The sequence below is a fragment of the Dryobates pubescens genome, chromosome 28 (genome assembly GCF_014839835.1).
Source record: "Dryobates pubescens isolate bDryPub1 chromosome 28, bDryPub1.pri, whole genome shotgun sequence".
Lineage (NCBI taxonomy): Eukaryota > Metazoa > Chordata > Aves > Piciformes > Picidae > Dryobates > Dryobates pubescens.
In genome coordinates this window covers 5860670-5884120 of record NC_071639.1, presented here as the reverse complement: position 1 = coordinate 5884120, position 23451 = coordinate 5860670, and the positions used below count along the sequence as shown (strand labels likewise).

At 43.2% G+C, this 23451-nt stretch overlaps 1 protein-coding gene across 1 annotated transcript in view; it reads left to right on the top strand.

Annotated features, from left to right (window-relative positions):
• The window catches only part of CLVS2 (clavesin 2), a 56922-nt gene extending 34480 nt beyond the window's left edge, over positions 1-22442 (top strand). Inside the window, exons 3-5 of the mRNA XM_009909528.2 lie at positions 13526-13636; positions 17546-17766; positions 22161-22442. Of these exons, the coding sequence (XP_009907830.1) occupies positions 13526-13636; positions 17546-17766; positions 22161-22248 (420 nt within the window). The 3' untranslated portion in view covers positions 22249-22442. The remainder of the gene's footprint in view (positions 1-13525; positions 13637-17545; positions 17767-22160) is intronic.
• Positions 22443-23451: the final 1009 nt, after the last annotated feature.

Sequence of the window (23451 nt, the reverse complement as noted above, 5' to 3'; positions counted from 1 at the left end):
AAAAGCAGAAAAGAAGGAAAAGGAATTAAGATGGTTTTGTGCACATTCCTAAGATGCCTGTGGAAAGTAATTGTGCTGGTTTAGTACAATGCATTGGACTTGAGATGCTACTATTTGAATACCATTTTAACAGTAGAGCAGCAAATGTTTTACAAACTGTAGTTACAAACATTTGAAGGTGTTGCATATACAACAGCAACATCTTTTGTTAAACAAACCTGGATTTGCATACCATACAGTGGCCTTCCAGTATCTGTCCAGGTCTACAAGAAAACTGGAAAGAGACTTTTTACAAGAGATAGGAGAGAAGGAATGGAATGAAGCTTGAGAAAGGCAGATTTAGACTGGAGATTAGAAAGAAATTCTTTATAGTGAGGGTGGTGAGACTCTGGAACATGTTTCCCAAGGAGGTTGTGGATGCCCCCTCCCTGGAGGTGTTCAAGGCCAGGTTGAATGAGGCCTTGAGCAATCTGGTCTAGTGGAAGGTGTCCCTGCCTATTTGGAATAAGATGATCTTCAAGGTCCCTTCTAACCCAAACCGTTCTGTGAATCCATGAATCTATGAACTGCCTTTATTAGGTTGGTGAGCTAAGAGCATATCAGTATTCAGTCTCTTAGCCATCTTCATGGCTCTTTGCTGGGCTCACTCCCTGTCTGCTTTGTGCTAAGAAGCAAAGCACTGAACCCAGTGCTCCAACGGTTTCAGAATTCAGTTCTTTGTAATGTGGACTCTGGCTACTGTTACTTTCTTTTGCTGAGAAGAGATTCACATGGGATTGTTGTAGTTTGAGCTGGGTGCCCCCCTGGTGCATTCACTTCCTGTGTCCAGAAGTCCAGCCCAGAGGGATGGACACAGGAAATTGTGTATTTCCTACCATAATTCTTTGCACCACTATAAGATCCAGTGCGGAGTCTGGCACTTCCTCTTTCCTTCCCTCTCCGAGACTTGGTAACTGGGGGAGAGATCTCCCGGCCATGGGCCTGATTGGGCCCAAGGCCACAGGGGGATGGGCAGTCTCAGGCCTGGCCAGCTGAGACTAGCCCAGCAGAGGGAGGGGGAAGAAGGAGCCCTGGGGGTTTTGCATGCACCCTCAGGTGGGGATGGGATCTTTCTCTGTCACTGCGCTTTGGGTTTTCTGTAACATTCACTGCTTTCTATTTAAACTTTCATCACTTTTGCAATCCGTTTGCCTGAGTCGTTATTTCTGCCTGTGGTGGGGAGGGGACCTGCCCCAACCCATTACAGGGATCCACTTTCATCGTACCAAGAAGGGATCTGCATTTCTGATTTTGATCTTCCAACTCCTTGGACGTGAATTGTCAGGAGTTCCCAAAGTGTGATTATAGGACAGGGTAGGATAGGATAGGATAGGATAGGATAGGATAGGATAGGATAGGATAGGATAGGATAAGATAGAATAGAATAGAATAGAATAGAATAGAATAGACCAGGTTGGAAGAGACCTTCAAGATCATCGTGTCCAACCTGTCCTCCAAGACCACCTAATCAACTAAACCATGGCACCAAGCACCCCATCCAGTCTCTTCCTAAACACCTCCAGTGATGGTGACTCCACCAGCTCCCTGGGCAGCACATTCCAGTGGCCAATCTCTCTTTCTGGGAAGAACTTCTTCCTAACATCCAGCTTAAACCTCCCCTGGCTCAGCTTGAGACTGTGTCCTCTGACACTACCATGACATTTCTTCATTACTGACACATCCTGATGGCACAATGAACAAACAGGCTTTGTCCAAGATTTGTATGATAAATAATTATTTATGTGCCCAGTTGTTGTGAAGTTCTAGTTTTAACAGGCAGGGTTTCCTCTGTAGCAGCTCACACAGCAAAAACCATATTTATATGGCTTTAAAAAGATGGGGGATTGATGTCTGAGTTAGAATTCAACAACAGTGATTTACGATCCTCCCAGAGTAATAACCAGAATGACAAATTCTCCCTCAAACAATATTGAAATTCCCTGGGCTCCCAGGAGAATTGTCTGTGTTCATACTACCAGCAGCCATTCAGGAGTGCAGAAGAGGGAAGTGAAGGTGGAATTACCTCTTAGGAAACCATATCTATACAAGCACCTCTGCAGAGATAACGTGTAGCTGAGCAGTTCAGACCGAAGCTTTCTTGAAGCCGAAAGGCTGAAATAAATCTCTATTCTGTACTATGACAAAGGCATTTGAATGCTTTTTGGAGCTGGAAATAGTTTTGTGCTGCTGGGAGCTGACCTTTTGAAAATTTGTATGCTGCATAGTTCATGATACCCCTACTTTTAATAAAATATAATACTCATTAATGGATCTCAAGTCAGTCATTCAATTTCCCCAGTAATTTAAAGCTTAATTATGCTGCATTCTAGATCTCAGTGGCTGTCCTCAGCTGATTTCTTCTTAAATCACTATCCCCCCAATTTTACAGTTCAGTTCGATTCTCAGGACTCTCATTTGCATGGACTGACAGATTCAAATTGGATGGCTAAAACTATTATTGCTCTTAGTGCCTACTGCAGTGATGGAGATTGATTCCTCATAGTATGAGGAAACATATGGCTCATGATACCACTTGAATCACTACAGTTTTCATTCTGTTGTATTATTGGAGGTTGAAACTGATAAAATGGCAATCCAATTGTAATGCATCCTGTCTGAAACTGAGAGCTGCTTTTCTGAGGGGCCTTTGGCTAATAAAATTGTTGGCAACAGTTTAGAAGTCCTCCATTTCCAGGGGGGGGAAAAGTGAGTATTCTGATTGGAGAACTGATGTCTCTTAACACAGTGATTTGCTGTCACTGCAAAGCTGCATGATGCTGTTTGAGAACTGCCACAGCAAAGGAAGCTGGCAGTTTTGCCTCTGTGCAGTTTCTGTTCGCCCTATCCATTGGCAGACCTGTGTGCCCTGGACTCTGATACACCCCTAAGGATAATCACTTCACATGTGGCTTCTTGCAGATTTTGGCTGAAGCCAATCCAGAATTAAAAATCCATAGGTTGGCTCTGGTTCTTATGGGAAGTGGTCAGTTGGAGTGTTATGCAGGCATTATATGGGAGGCATTAGATTTGGTATTTACTTGCTCTAGTTGAGTTTTAGGTCTGCAAAATCGGTCTTGGTGTGTGGCTGTCAAACATGGATCTTCCATGTGGGAATACTTTGCATTTCTCTTTCTCTTCCTTTATGTGTAAGGTTTGAAGAGAGGCTACAAAAGGAAAATGATGAATATCATCACAGTAATTTCTCTGTGTCCCTCCTTGAATTAATTTTAATTTAATCTCTCCTCATTTCTGTCTTATTTCTACAGTTTTTGCCTTGTCATTGTTTCTTTCAATCTTTGTCTTAGCATTATCCTAAGGTTTCCTTTCCTTTCTTCTGCTATGAGATAGCACAAGAGATTGCATTTTGGTTGAATAAACCAGAACAAATAAGTGTGGCTCCCCTACGGCAGTCCTAGATAAGGTGCTATTTAGCCAACTCACATTTGAAAGTGGTCGGGCACAAGGAGGGGAGGGGGGGAAGTGCTATCTGATAACTGCTGATGCTCCTCTTTGAAATGGCCCCAAGGCTCGGGGAGGCTTTCTGCATGATGAAAAGCATCATGACAGCAATCCTGTGGTCGGTGGTTTCAGCTGAGACCGAGGGCTGTTTGGGCATCGGAACAGCCTCACTGCCTAAAAGAGGGTGACTTCAGGACGAGGGTGGTACAGGGCGAGATGCTGGTGTGGCATTTCATCTCCACCTATACAATCCTTGGCCAAAGACTTCCTGCCTTCAGGAATTTGGGAATGGCATTTTGATGAATTTCCTGCATTATTTTTATTCCCCCAGCATTATCAAAGCATTGTTACTATATTTATGCACAGCAGTTTGCAGTACAGTGTTTTCCCCATATTCCCCCCCCCACCCCTGTAATCTTAATCTAGTAAGACGTTCACAAGCTGCCTGCAAAAATGGAGTTCATATTTTTTTCCCTGCATGGGAATTTCCATAGAATAAATCACCATCTGATAATTGCTGATTGTAAAGAATGATTTTCATCACAGGAAAAGAAAACTGTATAGAAGAACTGTGGGGTTTTTTTTCTGCCTCTGCCCATTTGGCAAACAGCATCATGCTGGTTCCCCCCCCCACCCCCCCCCCCCCCCCTTTTTTAATATCTCACATTCCAAATGAAGTGTTGCTTAGGATTAAAAGAGACAGTGCTGGTAGTCAGAGACAGAATTGTCCTTGGAAAACAGCATTTTTCATTTGTCTCTTTCAAATTAAAGCCTTCCTTTTTTTCCCAGGTTCAAACTTAATAAATGAAACAATTATGCAAAACCCTAAGCCCCTGTCAATGTGAGCAAAAACTGCCAAAAGAATTTGACACAATTTGTAATTAAAACTTATTTTTTGGGGGGGGGGGGGGGGGAGAGGAGGGGAAACATCAGACCAGGCCCACTTGAAGTTAATTTGCAAGAATAAAGTAATTTCAAATGTAAGTGAGAGTTTTCCTTTCAAAGTCATCTTCATTGATGATCTGGATGAGAGGATTGAGTCAGTCATCAGCAAATTTGCAGATGACACCAAGTTAGGAGCAGATGTTAGTCAGTTAGAGGGTAGAAAGGCTCTGCAGAGGGACCTCGACCGACTGGACAGATGGGCAGAGTCCAATGGGATGGCATTCAACAAGTCCAAGTGTTGGGTGCTGCACTTTGGCCACGGCAACCCCATGCAGAGCTACAGGCTGGGGTCAGAGTGGCTGGAGAGCTCCCAAACAGAGAGGGACCTGGGGGTGCTGATTGACAGCCACCTAAACATGAGCCAGCAGTGTGCCCAGGTGGCCAAGAGGGCCAATGGCATCCTGGCCTGCATTAGGACTAGTGTGGCCAGCAGGAACAGGGAAGTCATTGTGCCCCTGTACTCTGCATTGGTTAGGCTGCACCTTGAGTCCTGTGTCCAGTTCTGAGCCCCTCAGTTTAAGAAGGACATTGAGACACTTGAACATGTCCAGAGAAGGGCAACAAAGCTGGGGAGAGGTCTTGAGCACAGCCCTGTGAGGAGAGGCTGAGGGAGCTGGGATTGTTCAGCCTGGAGAAGAGGAGGCTCAGGGGTGACCTCATTGCCCTCTACAAGTACCTGAAAGGTGGTTATAGCCAGGAAGGTGTTGGTCTCTTCTCTCAGGCAACCAGCACCAGAACAAGAGGACACAGTCTCAAGCTGTGCCAATGGAAATTTAGGCTCAAGGCGAGGAGAAAGTTCTTCACCGAGAGAGTTGTTAGCCATTGGAATGTGCTGCCCAGGGAGGCGGTGGAGTCACCATCCCTGGAGGTGTTCAAGAGGGGATTGGACGTGGCACTTGCTGCCATGGTCTAGTCATGAGGTCTGTGGGCCAGGTGGGACTCAATGATCCTCGAGGTCCCTTCCAACCTTGGTGATACTGTGAAAATATTTTCTTCATTGAGCCCATTGAATTAAGTGAAGGAGGGATCTGAGCCCTTTGTCTGAAGAGCTGGAGCACAAAATCTATGCAGATCTTTTAGTTTATTACATTCCTATATAGAAACATGCTCATATGATCAGATGGCTTTTAAATCCCTATCCCCTTAATTAATTTAAACACTATATTATTATTATTTTTTTTTTTCATGAGCAGCATACTGAAATGAGAGATGAAAGATTATTTGAAATTAAAACAGATACTTCAATAAAAAAGAGCAATATTCTCACTGGATGGATACCATCTCTCTCTGTTCTCATCTCATCCAATTTAACATATGAGCTGTAAGAGAAAATGACTAACAGAAATGAAAAAGGAGGACTGCCAAAAGTCAAATTGCTTCACTGCATTCCTAGCAAAATGACAACATCCAGTTCTAGATAATTAAATCTTATTTTGTAGGAATGTCACTGAATGATATTAATTTGCCTTTAGGTAGTGCTCTTTTTGGTTGAACACAGTAACAGAAATTTATTTGGACACTTTTTGTTTGTCTCGGAAGTGGTTTCACATTGTTTAATAAAAGTGAAAAGCTCAAGCTGGGAGAGAACAAAATTGTAGTGTGACAGAAGGAAATCACTGAAGCAGTTTTTGCAAGGGTCCAGCCAAATTTTACCACCATTGAAACTTCAAAATGTCTTTGAATCCAAACCTCAAGGAGCTTTAACACAGAGGGACAGAGGTGGATTCTCCTGTTGTTACAGACAACCCGAATCATAGCATCCTTATCATTTAGTAATCTTTGTCTCAAATGAGTTGGGTTGCCTATTTCCCCCAAACTTGTTGTTTGATGATTCAAAGCTGTATGCTACTTCCCTTAGTGCCTTAGGCGTCAAGAGTGTGATGGTGCTTCAGCCACACAGGTACTGCAGGCAGGCTTTTGTCAGCTACTTGAGTGGTTAATTAGAGATAGCAAACCTTTGCGTTGCTTCATCTCTCTGGAGTGTTCTGTCCTTGATACTTTATTTCTAGCAGCACCTCTTGGTCTCTTCTCCCAGGCAGCCAGTACCAGGACAAGAGGACACAGTCTCAGGCTGCGCCAGGGGAGGTTCAGGCTAGATGTTAGGAAAAAGTTCTATACAGAAAGAGTGATTGCCCATTGGAATGGGCTGCCTGGGGAGGTGGTGGAGTCGCCATCACTGGAGGTTTTCAGGAGGAGACTTGATGAGGTGCTTGGTGCCATGGGTTAGTTGTTTAGGTGGTGTTGGATTGGTTGATGGGTTGGACGCGATGATCTTGAAGGTCTCTTCCAACCTGGTTTATTCTATGTATTCTATGTATTCCCAGGCCAGCTGTATTCATGGTGAGCTGCATCTCATTTGTCTGGGTGTCCTTGGGTTGTAGTCTGGGAGCAAGACCTGGGTTTCCTTTCCTGATGTAGAAGGCAGTGGCTCTTGGTTCCTTTTGGTAATTCAGCTCCTGGAGTACTAAGGAAGTGAAATATTCCTTCTAATCAGAGCCTTTTCTTTCTGTGATTTTCTGTGGTTTCCTCTTTAGCATACTGAAAATTAGGTCTAGTCATGCTACATCTTGCATCAGACAGAATGCTTTAGTGTCTTTTTAGTAGGGCTCTCCATTATGAAAACACTATTTTGATTCATCCTCACAATTATTTTTCTCTAGTCCCTGAGTGCTTGATTTTTTGGAATAGCTGGAGGAGCCCTGGATTTATTGTCTTCAGGAATAATTCTTAAGTAACATTTAAGATGTTAATAATCTAATATGCTATCTTTGAACTTGTAATTTTTGTTAGGTGCAATTTTCACGGCTTTGACTCTGTAGCCTCTTGTTGCCTGCAGATGCTATGGCCTGAACTCATCACAGCACTAAAGCAAACCCTTAAGTGAAGTGTGAGTGTGCTCATTATATTTGTCTAGACAGTCCTTTGAAGGATGCCTCTAGACTGGCCACAAAACCAATTTCTCAGCCCTTTAGGACAGCACAAACTCCTAACAAGCCCCAAGAGCCTGTATGACCAAGCACTCATGCAGTGCTAGCATGTGGCAAAGCACATCCAGACATGATTTTTACAGGTGATATGCAGCACACTTGTGAACCCTGGTGTGGCTGGGCTGCCAACGCACCTTTAGGCATACAGTGGTCCCAGCAGCTTCTTAGACTACACCACAAAGAGTTGTGCAAACAGACTTGAATCCAGTACTGATTTCAGCTGGTTGGACTAATTAGTTACAAGTAGATTTCTGAAGTTTAAATGTAAACTCAAGGAATAGCCAAGGAAGGGAGGGTGCTGGGAGCTTTAAGAAGTTCTTTAATTTTTCATGTTTGATGGCAATGAAAAATGTGGGTCATTTATAATAACAATTTATAATAACATTTATAATAACAATTCTGACACCAAGAAGACTTACACTGATTTTCAGTAGGAATTTGGCACTTTTCTCTCTTAGGTACTGTTGAAAATGCCATGCACTGGTTTTATTGTGGTTATATGTGCTGTAAGTGTTTCTGCTGGCCACAGCAGCAAGCAGAAACCCTCTACAAAACCCTGAGGGTTGTCTCAGATGATGACCAAGGCCAGAGCAGGTGGGATGTGGTGCCCACGAAGTAGAAACTTGGCTTTTAGCTGAAGGCAGTAGCAGGCAACAGCAACTGGGTCCTTGGAGAGGAAGCCTGTGGAGATAGGTTGTATGAATTAATGTGTGGCAGAGAGGAAAAAGTATTAGGCTGTGAGTGAGCAGAACCATGCCATCAGAGATGTGAACTCAGTGAGGTAGTTTGCTTGGGATCATTCTCCAGCACTGGCTTATAAACCTTAGAGGAGAGGTCAGCTGGTGCCTTGCACTGGTCGGCTCCCAGTCCTGCAAATATCAGTGAGCTCTGCCTCTTGTTTGGCAACCCACTCTTGATTATCACATGTAAGCCCCATCAGATTCATTACTTCTGCAGTCAAATGCACAGTGCACTTCATGGCTGATCTCCATTTCTTACTGTTTTCTGGCATGGGATTCTTTTTACTTAGAATTCCTGTGATTCATGGGTTACAGGCTTTTCTGCTCGAGTGCAATATGTCTGCAGAGGCAGTTGTGACTGCCACCACGCTTGTGACTCAATCTACATAAAACCCCCTAAGAATCAGTGATTTGGAAGAAATTTCTACCTGCTGTTTGTGTGGGATGGCCATCTGTCTGGCAAATCCCCATGTGGAAGTCAGATATGTCTGAGAAGAGCCAGAAAGCCTTCAGACACCTGTTTCTCCAGCAGCTGTAGTTGCATATTCCACCTTTTTTCTCTTCTCACCAGGTGCTGTCAAGAGTAAGTTTTGGACCAGCAGTTTTGGTCAGCAGTTTTTGAGTTCTAGTCCCAGCACTGCACGATCCTTCTGACCAAATCATCCTTTCTGTTTCTGGGCCCAAGTTTTTGGGGGGTCCTAATTACACCTGTGGAAGTGCTCCTGAATTTGGGCATCTCAGTTCACCCACTTCTCTAGTCAGTTCTGGAATATGCCTTTAGAACTGCTGAAAAACACTGAGATAGATGGTCTCTTAATATCAAATGGCATCTTGTAATTGAGGATCACTCCACATATATTCATGATCCTCCATGTACATGGTTTCCAAAATACAAAAAAAAGAAAAAAAAAGAAAAAAAAGAAGGAAAAGAAGAAAAAAAAAGGAAAAGAGGAATCATAGATATACAAGGTTGGAAAAGACCTCAAAGATCATCAAGTCCAACCTGTCACCACAGACCTCATGACTACTAGACCATGGCACCAAGTACCACGTCCAATCCCCTCTTGAACACCTCCAGGGATGGTGACTCCACCACCTCCCTGGGCAGCACATTCCAATGGCTAACAACCCTCTCTGGGAAGAACTTTCTCCTCACCTCAAGCCTAAACTTCCCCTGGTGCAGATTGAGACTGTGTCCTCTTGTTCTGGTGCTGATTGCCTGGGAGAAGAGACCAACCCCCTCCTAGCCACAACTTCCCTTCAGGTAGTTGTAGAGAGCAATAAGGTCTCCCCTGAGCCTCCTCTTCTCCAGGCTAAACAACCCCATCTCCCTCAGCCTCTCCTCATAGGGCTTGTGCTCAAGGCCTCTCCCCAGCCTCGTTGCCCTTCTCTGGACATGTTCAAGAGTCTCAAGAATTGTCAAAGTCATACTTTCTAAAAATACTCTTTTACTCATTTTATTTGCTAGAAATTTGGTCCCTTTATATATTGACAAGTCATCCATTCTGGGCCCACAGTAGAGTACAAATACTTTGGCTGTCTGCTTTGAATCTCTGTGTGTTCATGGCTGTCTGCCTGTTGAGATCCTCTCATTCACAGATTGTGCTCAGTTTCTGTGCGAGACATTTTCTGAGCGATGAAGAACAAACCTTTCATAGCTTGTGTAAATTTTGGGGCACTTGTATTCATTTAAAATCTTACAAATTCATGCAAGAAGGCTTGCAGGCTGCTTTGCTTTGCTGTCTTCCATAGTTCCTACATTATAAAAAGTGTTTGACCCCCATGAGGTTTAACACAGTTGCCATTCCAGAGTTAACTCTGAAGATACCACAGAATCACAGTATGGTGGGGATTGGAAGGGACCTCTGGAATAGACTAGACTAGACTAGACTAGACTAGAATAGAATAGACCAGGTTGGAAGAGACCTTCAAGATCATCAAGTTCAACCCATCATCCAACACCATCTAATCAACTAAACCATGGCACCAAGCACCCCATCCAGTTTCCTTCTAAACACCCCCAGTGACGGCAACTCCACCACCTCCCCGGGCAGCACATTCCAATGGCCAATCTCTCTCTCTGTGAAGAATTTCTTCCTAACATCCAGCCTAAACCTCCCCTGGTGCAGCTTGAGCTTGTGTCCTCTTGTTGTGGTGCTGGTTGCCTGGGAGAAGAGACCAACCCCGAGCTGTCTACAACCTCCCTTCAGGGAGGCTAAGCAACCCCAGCTCCCTCAGCCTCTCCTCACAGGGCTTGTGCTCCAAACCCCTCGCCAGCTTTTCTCTGGACACCTTCCAGACACTCAACATCTTTCCTAAACTGAGGGGCCCAGAACTGGACACAGGACTCAAGGTGTGGGCTAACCAGTGTACAGGGCAGAATGAGCTCCCTGCTCCTGCTGGCCACACTGTTCCTGATGCAGGCCAGGATGCCATTGGACTTCTTGGCTGCCTGGGCACACTGCTGGCTCATGTTTAGCCTGCTGTCAACCAGTACCCCCAGGTCCCTTTCTGGGTGGCTGCTCTCCAGCCACTCTGACCCCAGCCTGTAGCACTGCATGGGGTTGTTGTGGCCAATGTGTAGAATCCAGATCATGTGTAGATCATCTAGTCCAAGCCCTCTCCTAAAGCAGGTTCACCTAAGAGCATGTGGTACAGGAATGTGTGCAGGCAGGTTTTGAAAGTCTCCAGAGAAGGAGACTTAAAGACATCTCGACATATGAAAGACATTTCTTCAGAGACATTGAGGTGCAAGCAGCAAAAGATACCTTCTGCTGTGTTGTGCATGGCACACAGCGTGCTGCACCAGACCTGCAGCCAGGATAAACCTCTGCAGATGAATGGTATCTCCTGCTACTAAAGGTTAAGGTGTCACCCAGTTATTTATTCTTCCTAATGGATTCATTGGATTGCTGTGATAGGGACATAATTTACTACCTTTTGTGCAGCAGAGGCTGTGTTCTCATAATGGTGTGTGTGGATTTATGATATTGAAGAGAGTGAATTGCATGTCAAATTATCAACCATCCTGCTTGACATTTAGGCAGTGCTGACAGAAACTGGGCATTTAGCAAGATGAGGCTTCTGTAGTGCAATATTTCAGCAGGATTGTTTTATTTCAGGGCTCTTGTTAATCAGGTGTTTGGAGAAACTCTGTGAAATAGACTCTCAATTGCAGTGTCTGTGGCCAGCTGAGTGTCAGTGGGGAGTTGTAGCTGACATCCTCCCTGTAGATTATTGTTAAGGCATTGCCTCTTGGATGGAAAGGATTTCATCTGGTAATCCACCAGGTTGTTGCAATTTGGAGGCAGGTGGCTGTCTGATGTAAAGACCTGCCTGATTAGGACTGCCTGCCAGTATTTGAATGGTAGTTATGAAAGGAGCAAGCGACCTCTTCAGGCTTCATAATTGCCACAGGTCTGTAGACGTTGACAGGGCTAAGGAGGCTTCTTGGCATGTGCACTTTCTCAAAGTATATTCCTGCCTGAAACATTTTATAAAAGATTTCCTTCCTACAGTCCCTGCTTGCTTTATCTGACAGTCCTGGATTAGTTGATAGAGCTTACCATTTTCTCTTAGCTATTGTTTTATTGTGTGCTCTCTATGACCTAAAATCAATATTCTTCAAATGGTGCTTTGTAGATTATCTCTTGTCTGCTGGGTGCTTCTCTATGGCCTGTTGTTTTTTCTCCAGAGAAGGCAAAACATGTCTATGTGCACAGAGTGCCCCACCTAGCCTTTTGAACCTCTGATCCCACATCAATTTACAAGCCTGTTGCACCTCTTGTTTCCTTGCTCAGTGTTGTAACTATGACACGGGGGACAGCAGCAGCTTATTGCATTGTTTGTGTGTGTGTGTGTCCAACCAGGCAAAGACAAAATGAGGACAAATGATGAATATAGCAATAGTATTCCAGGACAAAGTGCCTGCCTCTTCAAACTGCCAGCCTCTTCAAACTGCCAAATCTTCTGGCATATTCTCTTGACTCAGACATTGAAAAATGCAGATCAGAATCTTTCCTATTGAGTTGTCTGCCCCTTGTGTTTTTCAGCAACTGGAAAAGAGAAGTCATTGCTTCAATGCAGATATGCTGTCCTTACATTTAAGGTCCCAGAAGGTCCCTGACTATGTGACAAGAATTACTCTCATGGATATTGCATTACAGTTTATGCTTAATGTTTAATGCATTCTTAGTTCTATGAAATATGGATAATATTGGAGACAGCTTGAATAGCAGTTTAGATTTACACTTCCTTTTAAAGGTGGAAACAAGAGGGACATTTCTAGTGCTTTCCAGCAACACTAGATTGAGTTGAGATGGTTGAAGTGAAAAATGAGGAAAATCTGTAGAAGTGGGGAAAATAAAAAACTATATTACATAGAGGGATTATGGGTAAACCATGTGGAATGGAATGGAATGGAATGGAATGGAATGGAGTAGAATGGAATGGAATGGAGTAGAATAGAATAAAATAGAATTAACCAGGTTGGAAAAGACCTTCGAGACCATCGAGTCCAACCTATCACGCAACACCATCTAATCAACTAAACCATGACACCAAGTGGCTCATCCAGTCTCTTCTTAAACACTTCCAGTGATGGTGACTCCACCACTTCCCTGGGCAGCACATTCCAATGGCCAATCACACTTTCTGTGAAGAACTTCTTCCTAACATCCAGCCTAAACCTCCCCTGGTGCAGCTTGAGACTGTGTCCTCTTGTTCTGGTGCTGGTTGCCTGGGAGAAGAGACCAGCACCCACCTGGCTCCAACCTCCCTTCAGGTAGTTGTAGAGAGCCATAAGGTCTCCTCTGAGCCTCCTCTTCTCCAAGCTAAATGACCCCAGCTCCCTCAGCCTCTCCTCATAGGGCTTGTGCTCCAAACCCAGCACCAGCCTTGTTGCCCTTCTCTGGACACGTTCCAGCATGTCAACATCTTTCCTAAACTGAGGGTCCCAGAACTGGACACAGGACTCAAGGTGTGGCCTAACCAGTGCTGTCTACAGGGGAAGAATGACCTCCCTGCTCCTGCTGGCCACACTATTCCTGTGTAAAGCTTTTCTGGAGGTTAGAAATGCCATGCCTTTACTTGAATACTGTAGCTGCCTGAGCATGCTTCCTCATCGCTCTGTGCAGGGTGTGTTTGCTGTTCAGCGTGGAAGGTTGGAACTCAGCTGAGAGGATGGAGTTTTGAAGACTCTTTCTTCTTATTTAAGGTTTATTATTAAAATGAAAGCATTCAGCTTAAGGGGTAAAAAAAAAAAACCAATAATGAAAAACCCCTAATGATTTGATGTGTGTGCAACTTGTGTTATGAGCCAGCTCACGTCGTGTCTCTCTGTTTTGTGACACACAGGACAGTTTTCCAGCTCGGTTTGGAGGAATACACTTCGTCAATCAGCCGTGGTACATCCATGCCCTCTACACAGTTATTCGTCCCTTCCTAAAGGAGAAGACACGAAAAAGGGTATTCTGAAGTTTAATTGTCCATTCCCTGGCAGCTGTAGCTAGCAGATGAATCATTCTCTAGTAAAGTAGATACACACAAGCCCTCAGCTTGTTACTGATGGAAGCTATTAAAATCCATCTGCGTGTAAAGAGCATCTTTAACTGGTTTAGAGACTTACACAGTCTTATCCTTTAAGGGCACAGTCAAGCAGTGCACTTAAGTGTCTTTTAAAATGCAAACATATGCCTTCTCTTGGGTTATATAAAAAAAATATTGCCAGCATTACAGTTTCTATTAAGATTCCATTCAATTTAATTCTATTTAGTTTCACTTAAAATTATTTGTGTCCTTTAAGAGCAGGGGTAACCACTACAACATCCTTTCCTAGTGTGATTTCCTTGGCATTAACTGAACAGAAATGGCTGGCATATAGTGGTTTGCAAATCCTGATTTGAATGAAAGCCAGTGAAAGGAAATTTCTGTGTGTGTATTTGTGCATAACACACAGGCAGCCTCTGAGATGTTGCTGAATTTGCAGCATTTGCATCAGTGCAACTAAATTAGAGCTTGGTGGCGATAGGACATAGACTGATATTATTTCTGTAGCAGGAGCTTTGTCATCAGCATCACATAAAATCATAGAATCATAGCATGGTCTGGGTTGGAAGGGACCTCTGAAGGTCATCTAGTCCAACCCCCTCTGCAGTAAGCAGGGGCATCCTCAACTACATCAGGCTAAAAGCAAAGACCGAGAATGTGAGTAGCTCTTTAAGCAACTCTATTTGCTCTCCTCAAACGTAGCCCACAAGGCCACAATGGTCCATGGCATTTAACTGTTTTTTCACTGACTGGTTATGCTTGAGCTGCCTCTGCTATTCACAGATTTTGAACTATAGATCACAAAGCCTTTTATGTAATATCTGTTATAAATATGCAAATGAAAACCCATTTTTCAGGATTCGGTTGCACTCTGTTGACTACAGCTTCAACAAAGAACATTACAGTGCCAGATATGTTTGAGGCCTTTTTAAGTCAAATGTTTTGCACTCATAACCAGGAGGTAAAATACAGCTCATGGGCAATGTTACAGCATTAAAAATAAGTGAGTAGGCAGTTGAACAGGAGCACTTATGAGTTAAGCAGGTACATTCTTTAGACAGCTGAATCATTGTTAAATCTTTTCCAAGACACTGCCTTTTTACAGCTGGTTCTTTTTTCAATGCAGAATATCCCTAAGAAATAGTCAGGTGGTTAAATATGGATTTAGAGTCCAAAATTTAAGTGTCAAAATGTGGAAGTCATGCCCAGCACACAGAATGTTAAAATCAGCTTTAAAGAAAAATCATATGAATGATTGTGACGAAAAAAAACCCCCAAAAACTCAACAGAATTCTCTTCAGGGGTTTATCAGGTTTGTTATTTACCTGTTGTGCTTATCTTGAATTATTTTGTGGTGTTGGTTGGGTTTTCTTTAAATATACCTAGTAGCTTTGCAGCTGATAACTACGTTCAGATAAATGTAGTACTAGACATAGAGAAGTACAATTGCCAAGAAGTGAAACATTCAGATGGAAAGATGCCATAAACCAAATTACTTTAATGTATTTGTTCTTTCACACAAGGATAAATCCCCTTCTGAGGTGGAAGAACATTGCGTGGTTGTATGAAGCTTCCCATCTCCACAGCTGACTGGAAAATGGGCTGAAATGCAAGACAAGCATATATTTGGTTGTCTTGTCTTTCTGTCTTTTGAGGTTAACTCTTTAAACCATGCTAGAGATACAGATGTCCAGGGAAGTCCCTGCAAGGTGAAGTGGAATGTGAATTGGCATCTGCCTGTGCTGCCCTGTGGCAAACAGGCAGTGTTCAGCTGTTGGGAGGCATCATCCCACCTTGTCTTCTTGGCTGCATCTGTGCTAGTCAATTAAAAAGAGTTGGGCACTGCCCACTCCAACTGTTTAGTTGTACAGACACTTTCTGGCAGGGCACTGGCTGCTGCCAGCTGGTGCTTAGATATTGCCCAGGAACACTCTGGGGGTGGGATGGCCCAGTGAGCAGTATGGATGAGGTGAGCTTGTTCTGGAGATGAAAGGAGTTTAACCATATGGAGATGAACTGTACAGTGGCACTTGCTCCTAGTCCCACAAGGACAAATCCTGGCCCATTTTATTTGCTTGTCTAGACTAGACTTGCTGTGAGCTGTCTGTGTAGCTGTACCCAAGAGCAGGCATTTCCACCCAGTGGAAAGTCTACAGCTCCCTAGTGCCACAGAATCATTAAGGTTGGAAATGATCTCTAAGATCATGCAGTCCAGCTGTACCTGGAGGAGAATGCTGTCCATGTCCAGAGGTGCTCTGTTTCTAGTGCTCATTGGTCAGACATTCACAGAATCACCAAGGTTGGAAGAGACCTCAAAGATCATCAAGTCCAACCTGTCACCACAGACCTCATGACTAAACCATGGCACCAAGTGCCACATCCAATCCCCTCTTGAACTCCTCCAGGGATGGTGACTCCACCACCTCCCTGGGCAGCACATTCCAATGGCTAACGACTCTCTCAGTGAAGAACTTTCTCCTCACCTCAAGCCTAAACTTCTCCTGGCACAGCTTAAGACTGTGTCCTCTCGTTCTGGTGCTGGTTGCCTGGGAGAAGAGACCAAACCCCTCCTGGCTACAACCTCCCTTCAGGTAGTTGTAGAGAGCAATAAGGTCTCCCCTGAGCCTCCTCTTCTCTAGGCTAAACAACCCCAGCTTCCTCAGCCTCTCCTCACAGGGCTGTGCTTGAGGCCTCTCCCCAGCCTCGTTGCCCTTCTCTGGACACGTTCAAGTGTCTCAATGTCCTTCTTAAACTGAGGGGCCCGAGAAACAACAGGGTTAAACATAAAGATAAATACTACTACATATATCATATTAAAAGAGATAGATAAGAATGTAAATAAGCTGTGAAAATAAATCTGCCAAAACACTGACAGAAAATATCAAATAGTCCATCAGCTATTCCCTCATTGTTGTCACAGGAAAGGTTTTACTATGATTACTTACTTCATATATTGCCAAGTACGGATGGTATTTACTAGTACCAGAATATTAAGGAAGAAAATCTTTACAGTGGAGTTTTCATTACATTGCAATATTTATCTTCTTTATAGAACTCATGGCTGGATGATGACAGTCAATACATATTTCTCAGTGTGTATAGTGAATATTAATGTTACTTATTTATGCTCTTGATTTATTTATTTCATTCATAGGATTAAGGAGAGCAAATAACAAGAGAACTTGGCAGTCTGTCTAGCTAACCTTCAGTCCACCTAGTTACCAGACATCATTTCTTACCTTCCTTAGGCCCTTTGTCCTGCAAAGATCATTCATGCTTTAATCACTTTGTAGATTTATGAACATGCTTTATGACCACGCTTAAGGCAGAGGTGATGTGTGCCTTGGTGGCCATCTCTGCTGGACCAGCATCACAGAATCACAGAATCAGCCAGGTTGGAAAAGACCTCAGAGGTCATCAAGTCCAACCTACTACCTAATACCTCACACCTCATGACAACTAAACCATGGCTCCAAGTGCCACATCCAGTCCTTTTTTTGAACACCTCCAGGGATGGTGACTCCACCACCTCCCTGGGCAGCACATTCCAATGGCCAATTACTCTTTCTGGGAAGAACTTCCTCCTCACCCCCAGCCTAAACCTCCCCATGTACAGCTTGAGACTGTGTCCTCTTGTTGTGGTGCTGGTTGCCTAGGAGAAGAGACCAACCTCCACCTGTCTACAACCTCCTTTCAGGTTCAGCAATAAGGTCTCCCCATATCCAGAATATTGAAACTGTGCCACATGCTGCAATGAATGATGATGTAATTTGGGCTTTGATGATTTTTATGATACCACTTTTTTTTCCCCTGCATGTGTGTATATAGATATTCCTGCATGGTAATAACCTCAACAGCCTGCATCAACTAATACACCCTGAGATCCTGCCATCAGAGTTTGGAGGAATGTTGCCCCCCTATGACATGGGGACGTGGGCAAGAACACTGCTTGACCACGAATATGATGATGACAGTGAATGCAATGTGGACTCCTACAACACTCCAGCAAAGGATATAGAAAAGGATCTCTCTCCCAAATCCATGAAAAGGTGGGTTAAAGGTGCTGTGATCTTCTAGTATTGCAAAAGCTTAACATTTGCCTTACTCCCCTTTTATGAAGCTGCAGGTAGTTCACAGAATCACCAAGGCTGGAAGAGACCTCAAAGATCATCAAGTCCAACCTGTCACCACAGACCTCATGACTAAACCATGGCACCAAGTGCCACATCAAATCCCCTCTTGAACTCCTCCAGGGAGCTCTCTCAGTTTATTATATAGGAGGACCATTTTTTATTACTACCTTGAGAAGATCACTTGACTATAGAGCATGGTGTTGACTACTACATGTGTGAGTTGTGAGCTGAGCTCAGCTAATTATTTCTACAGAGCCATACAGGTATTGTATATAGGATCCCACTCCAGCCTCTCTTTTAGGAGGGTAAACTGGGGAGCCATTATCCAGCTGGATGCTGATGACATCTTTTATCATAGCCCCATGCCTGGTACCCACCAGTCTCTAGATGGCCAGACATTTGCAGCATCTGAATTGTCAGTCACAGTGACTGTACACAATATGAGAAAAGGTAATGAGGAGAACCAGGACAAAAATCAGTGCCAACTGTTTTACTCCAGTCTGGTACACATCCTACCATTCTGCTACTCTGTTTGAGGAGATAAAGTAAAATTACTCTGAAATAAAATGAAGAATAGGAAGAGTTATTTACCTCTCCAGTGACAATGGAAGCAGTGAGGTGATTTCACCTGGGAGGTCCAACCTGGTCCAATCATACCAGGGCAGTAGAAGAGAAAGGGGAGAGGTTACAGCAGGGTGATGGCAAAGGTTGAGCAGGGCTGCAGAATTCAGAGAACAGCTCATAAGGGGTAGGCCTAGCAATGAATCAGAAGAAACCAACAGGGTAGAAACCAATATGTAAAGTCATTAAAATTAAGTCAGAATATGCTAAGCTAAAAATTCAGTTTCAGGAGGTGATATTTGATATGAAAGGAAAATGACTCTGGAAGCAGATCAAACAGGGTAAAATATTTTCAGACTCCTTATCCAGGAAGTTTTGGCTGAAAAATGTTGTGTAGACTGGGGAAGACACTGAGGTTTGGAAGGGAGATTTATTTTGGGAAAGAGAGAGGGGACTACAGGAGATTGCCACAGGAATAGAAGAAGAGGGCACTGAAAGGGGAAAGGGCAAGAGATTAGGTGGGAGTCAGCTAGGATAAGAAGCTAAAAAGGTACTAAAGGCATATGACAAAGATGCAGTTAACAGAAGTAGTGGAGGAAATGGGACAGGAAGTAGCCAGAGGAAGGGGAAACTGAGCAATACATTTATATATTATTTTTACCTAATACAAGAGACATTTTACCTAATACAATGAGACAATAGAGAAGCTGTCTTGCTAAGACAGGTGGAATTTAGGAGCTGAAATGCAGCAATCTTAGTGTTGCAAAAATGAAGACACAAGAGGGGATAGCTTCATCCACAGATACAGCAAAAAACCCATGAGAAGACCCTTGGGAGCAGACCTTTCCAGGCTATCCTTGGCAGGCACATTATTAAATGGAAAAGCAGTAGCTTGACCACATTCTCCATCCTTTTCTGCAGAATTTTTATTCTCATTCAAATTGTGCTTGAAAAATCCTCCATGCAGAATTGCACCCCAGTGAAAATGTCAAATTGACATTCCTTGTCTGGATTAGCTGAAACAGTATGAGATATATTGCAGAAAATATGTGTCTAAATAATATTGAGCTGAAAATTCCTCATCTTCTTGGCATTCTTTTTTTCAGTTAGCATGTCTACAGCACCTCCTGGAATCCTCCTTCCTTGCTGTTGGATACAAAAAGTACTAAGTAGACTTACTGTGCTAGTACCAAATAGAAGGGAGTGGTAGCAAGATGGACAGAAAGTCCTAGGCTTTGATGTATTAAGTGCCCAGATTGTGTTAGAACAGAAACAGAAAAGTGAAGAGACAAGCCAGATAAGATCTTCCTTCATTAAAAGTTAAATATAACTTAAATTCTGCACCTGATGGATTCTTTATCTCAGCTTAAAGCCACATTCAGTTTGGTGTATTAGTGCAGAAGAACTTTAATGTATAAAACCCCATGACAGTAAGTCAATGAGAAGTGCTTAACTTCTTCAAGAGCCTAGCAGATCTCCAACCATTATCTTGTTTAATTTGGCTTGCCATTTTAAAATCAGTTTATTGCTCTGAAAGAATATCTTTCTTAACCCAAAATCTTGCTGAGGATTCATTTCTTTGTTGCCCATTTTCACTCACATATGACCCACTGATGTTCCTATGGATCTCCATGAACTTCTGGGTGACCTCTGCTTGACAGGAGGGTGAGGAGGGTGGTGGAGGTAAGGAGGTAATGCCATCTGTAGCACAGACCTTTGGGGTGGCACCATTGCAGCTGTCTCAGCAGTCATCTTTAGCTCGTGGCTGTGTCCAGCCGTAGTTCTCATGGCTGAGGCACACAGCTGGAGACCTGCATCCTCTTTTCATCTAACCCTGCAGGGCAAATGGCTGGGTTGATAAACTTTGCAGAGTATCTGTGTGTGGCTTTGGTTCCTCACCTCTGCAGTGAGGATTTGTAGTACAACTGTGTCCTATTGGGGTTTGGTTGGTTGGTGGTTATTTTGTTTGGTTGGTGTTTTTTTTTGTTTGGTTGGTGCTTTGTTTTGTTTTGTTTTGTTCTTGTGAGAATTTATTCAGTAATGTCTGTAAACTTATTTGGGAGATGGAGGTAGAAGGTGCTACAGACTTACACAAATGTTTTTCCTTTGACATACCTTCATTCATGAATTACTGCTGGATGAAATGAAACATGACAGCAAATGTTGATTTAGAACTGAATGAAAACTCTTCAAGGCATTTAGGCTCCTGAGCTTGAAAGCCATAGATCAGGATTTATGCAGTTCCATTTTCACATCTGCCTTGGCATCAAGGATTTAGGAGGCCCTTGGAATTTATGGCCAGTACTGCCTCACTGGGAATTTGAGGCCAGGTTTGCAGCCTTTCCAGCTCCCCTGCAGCTCCCCACACAAGGAACTGGAAACCTTGGCTGCTCAAACATTGGCAGCTGAGGAAGAGGCTCAGTTTGCTATTAGTGCTCGCATTCAATTGGGAATCCTTTGAAGTTATTACATTTCCACAGCACTTTTTATCTTGATGAACTGGATTTTCTGGGAGAGCAGCTTCCCACTAGCGAATTTTCAATCAGCTTTGCATTGGCACAGTACCTTGTAAAGATTTCTAATTCAGTGGCTCAGCTTTCTGCCTGAGGAGCTGACCAGCATTCTTGATGAGGGTTATTGTATAGTTTTAATTAATATTTTTAAAAAGTATGTTTGTTACAAGAGAGGCCATCAGAAATGTAAAGCTAATGTTCTTGGGTTTGGCATTAGTAAGGGAAAGGGGGAGAGTGCTATTACAAAATGTCCTCGAGTTTAATATGTTTCACCAAGGCTTTCATTCAGATGTTTTTCCTTGTGCTTTTGGAAGTTTTCTTCAGATTTTTTGAGCAAGACCAAATTGCCTCCTGCTAAATAGCCTCCTTCATTGATTTCAGTGGATGATGCCAGTTTATGAGTGAGCAACTGACTCTGTATGGTTACCTGAGGTCAGATCAGCACTCCTGAAGAGTTTTGTTTGTGCTGTAGCCCTCCATGCTGACAATACCAGTGTTCTATTTCTCTGATGAATCATAGAATCATAGAATCAATAAGGTTGGAAAAGACCTCAAAGATCATCAAGTCCAACCTGTCATCCAAGACCTCATGAATACTAAACCATGGCACCAAGTGCCATGTCCAATCCCCTCTTGAACAGAGAACCTGGACAGATTTTACTATCTTCACTGAATTTGCCCTTTCCATCCTTCTCTGCTCTGTTTAGTTTTGCTGATGAATGAGTTTGATAGATGTGTCCTCTGCTCCAGAAACCCTGCTGGGCATGACAGGATTCCCTAGGGTTGGCTTAGGATCTCGCACTTGCCTGTAAGTGCTGTTCAGGAAAGGAGCAACTTGTGCTTCCAGCTGACACATGCCACTAATAGCAGTGTGCCTTTAGCCAGCCGAGTGGCTGAATTGTACCTTCTTTGACAGCCCAGTGCCATATAACCATCTAGAGATGGTCAGTGTTTAAGTCAGTAGAAAAGACAGCTTAGTTTACCCTCTGTTGTGTGCAGAACTGTTCACTATTTCACTGAAGTTCCACTTTATTCCACCATTTTCTCCTGTATCCAGAAAACAGCACTGAGCACTTCAAAGCCATGTAGTCACTCCCTGAATGATTACATGCTTAGGTAATGCTGTAGCATTAGTTTTAATCCCTGTGAGAAATTAAAATGAACAGAAGAAAGCTGAGGTTTACCAGCATTTGTCTTGATCTCGAAATGTCAAGTGAACATGTTATCCCTCTGCAGGTCTCAGTCAGTTGTGGATCCTGGGGTGCTGAAACGCATGGATAAGAACGAGGAAGAGAACATGCAGCCTTTGCTTTCACTTGACTAACAGCTCCTGAGCACTGGACATGAACTGAGGTGGAAGGCACTGCCTCTCAGCAGCAAGCAAACTATTGGGAAAGAGTGTGCCAGCTGGAATCCTATTTACTCAACGTTAATGTAGCATAATGGCAGCAGGTTTCACTATTCCACCGGGATGCTGGATGCCCTTGGGTGAAAAAGAAGAGGAGAGGGAAAAAAAAAACAAAAGAGAAAAAAAAGGAAAATAAACATGAAATAAAAACCTAAAGAGGAATCAATAATTTATTCTGTAAGTGCCAACTTGTTTGTAAATACAATATAATCCTCCAATTTGACTTTGTAAGTTATGGTAAACAAATGCTATGGAAATCAATGACTGTCCAATATGTCAGTGAAATGCACCAGAAAAGAGAGAAGAAAACCTGTACACACACACAGACAGATACTGGACAGAGGAAAATATCAAAGCCAATTAAACATTGTCCTTCTCATAGGAAGCCATATTGCAGCTAGCATCCTGACTGCTGGTTTGTTTTCTCTCTGCAATGCTCATGTAGTGTGGAAGGATAAGGAGAGAATCTAACACCGTCGAGATCCTGTAATCGGTTGAATATTTCCTAGCTATAGGAATTGATTTTCCTAAAAAAAACCCAAAACCTTGTGGCTTAGGAATGTGATTTGGCATAAACCATGTAGCATTGTGAAAAAAAAAAGATCTCAGCTGAACTGGAACCAACTCTTTGACAGCTTTGCTGTTTGGCTGTATGGATCTGTGAGGTTTCTTCCTTAACTTTTCATTTACAGTTTGCAGGTAACCTGGCTTGTTACCCTGATCTGGGTGTTGTAATGTGGGACACATTGGAGTTACTTCTCTTGCAGTTTGGGTGCATGTCAAGAATTATTTTGAGAACTCTGTTCTCCCTTGGAATGGGAAAACAGTCCTCTAAATACAGCATAGTGACTGGAATTTGAAGGTAAATCCTGGCAGCAGAGGTTAAAAGTTAATCGCTGAATCCTGTGCACTGGGAGTCTGGACACACATATATATTTTTACCAATTTCTGGCTAGCATATGAGGTGACATTGTCAGACCAGTATATTTAATTGAAGGTTTATACAAGAAATCATACCTATTCAATGTACTTAGATATATTATAGATTGTATATTGAGACAACATCACTATTAATATAGTAAAACTTTCCATAGAACAGCAGCATCCCACTCCAAGCAA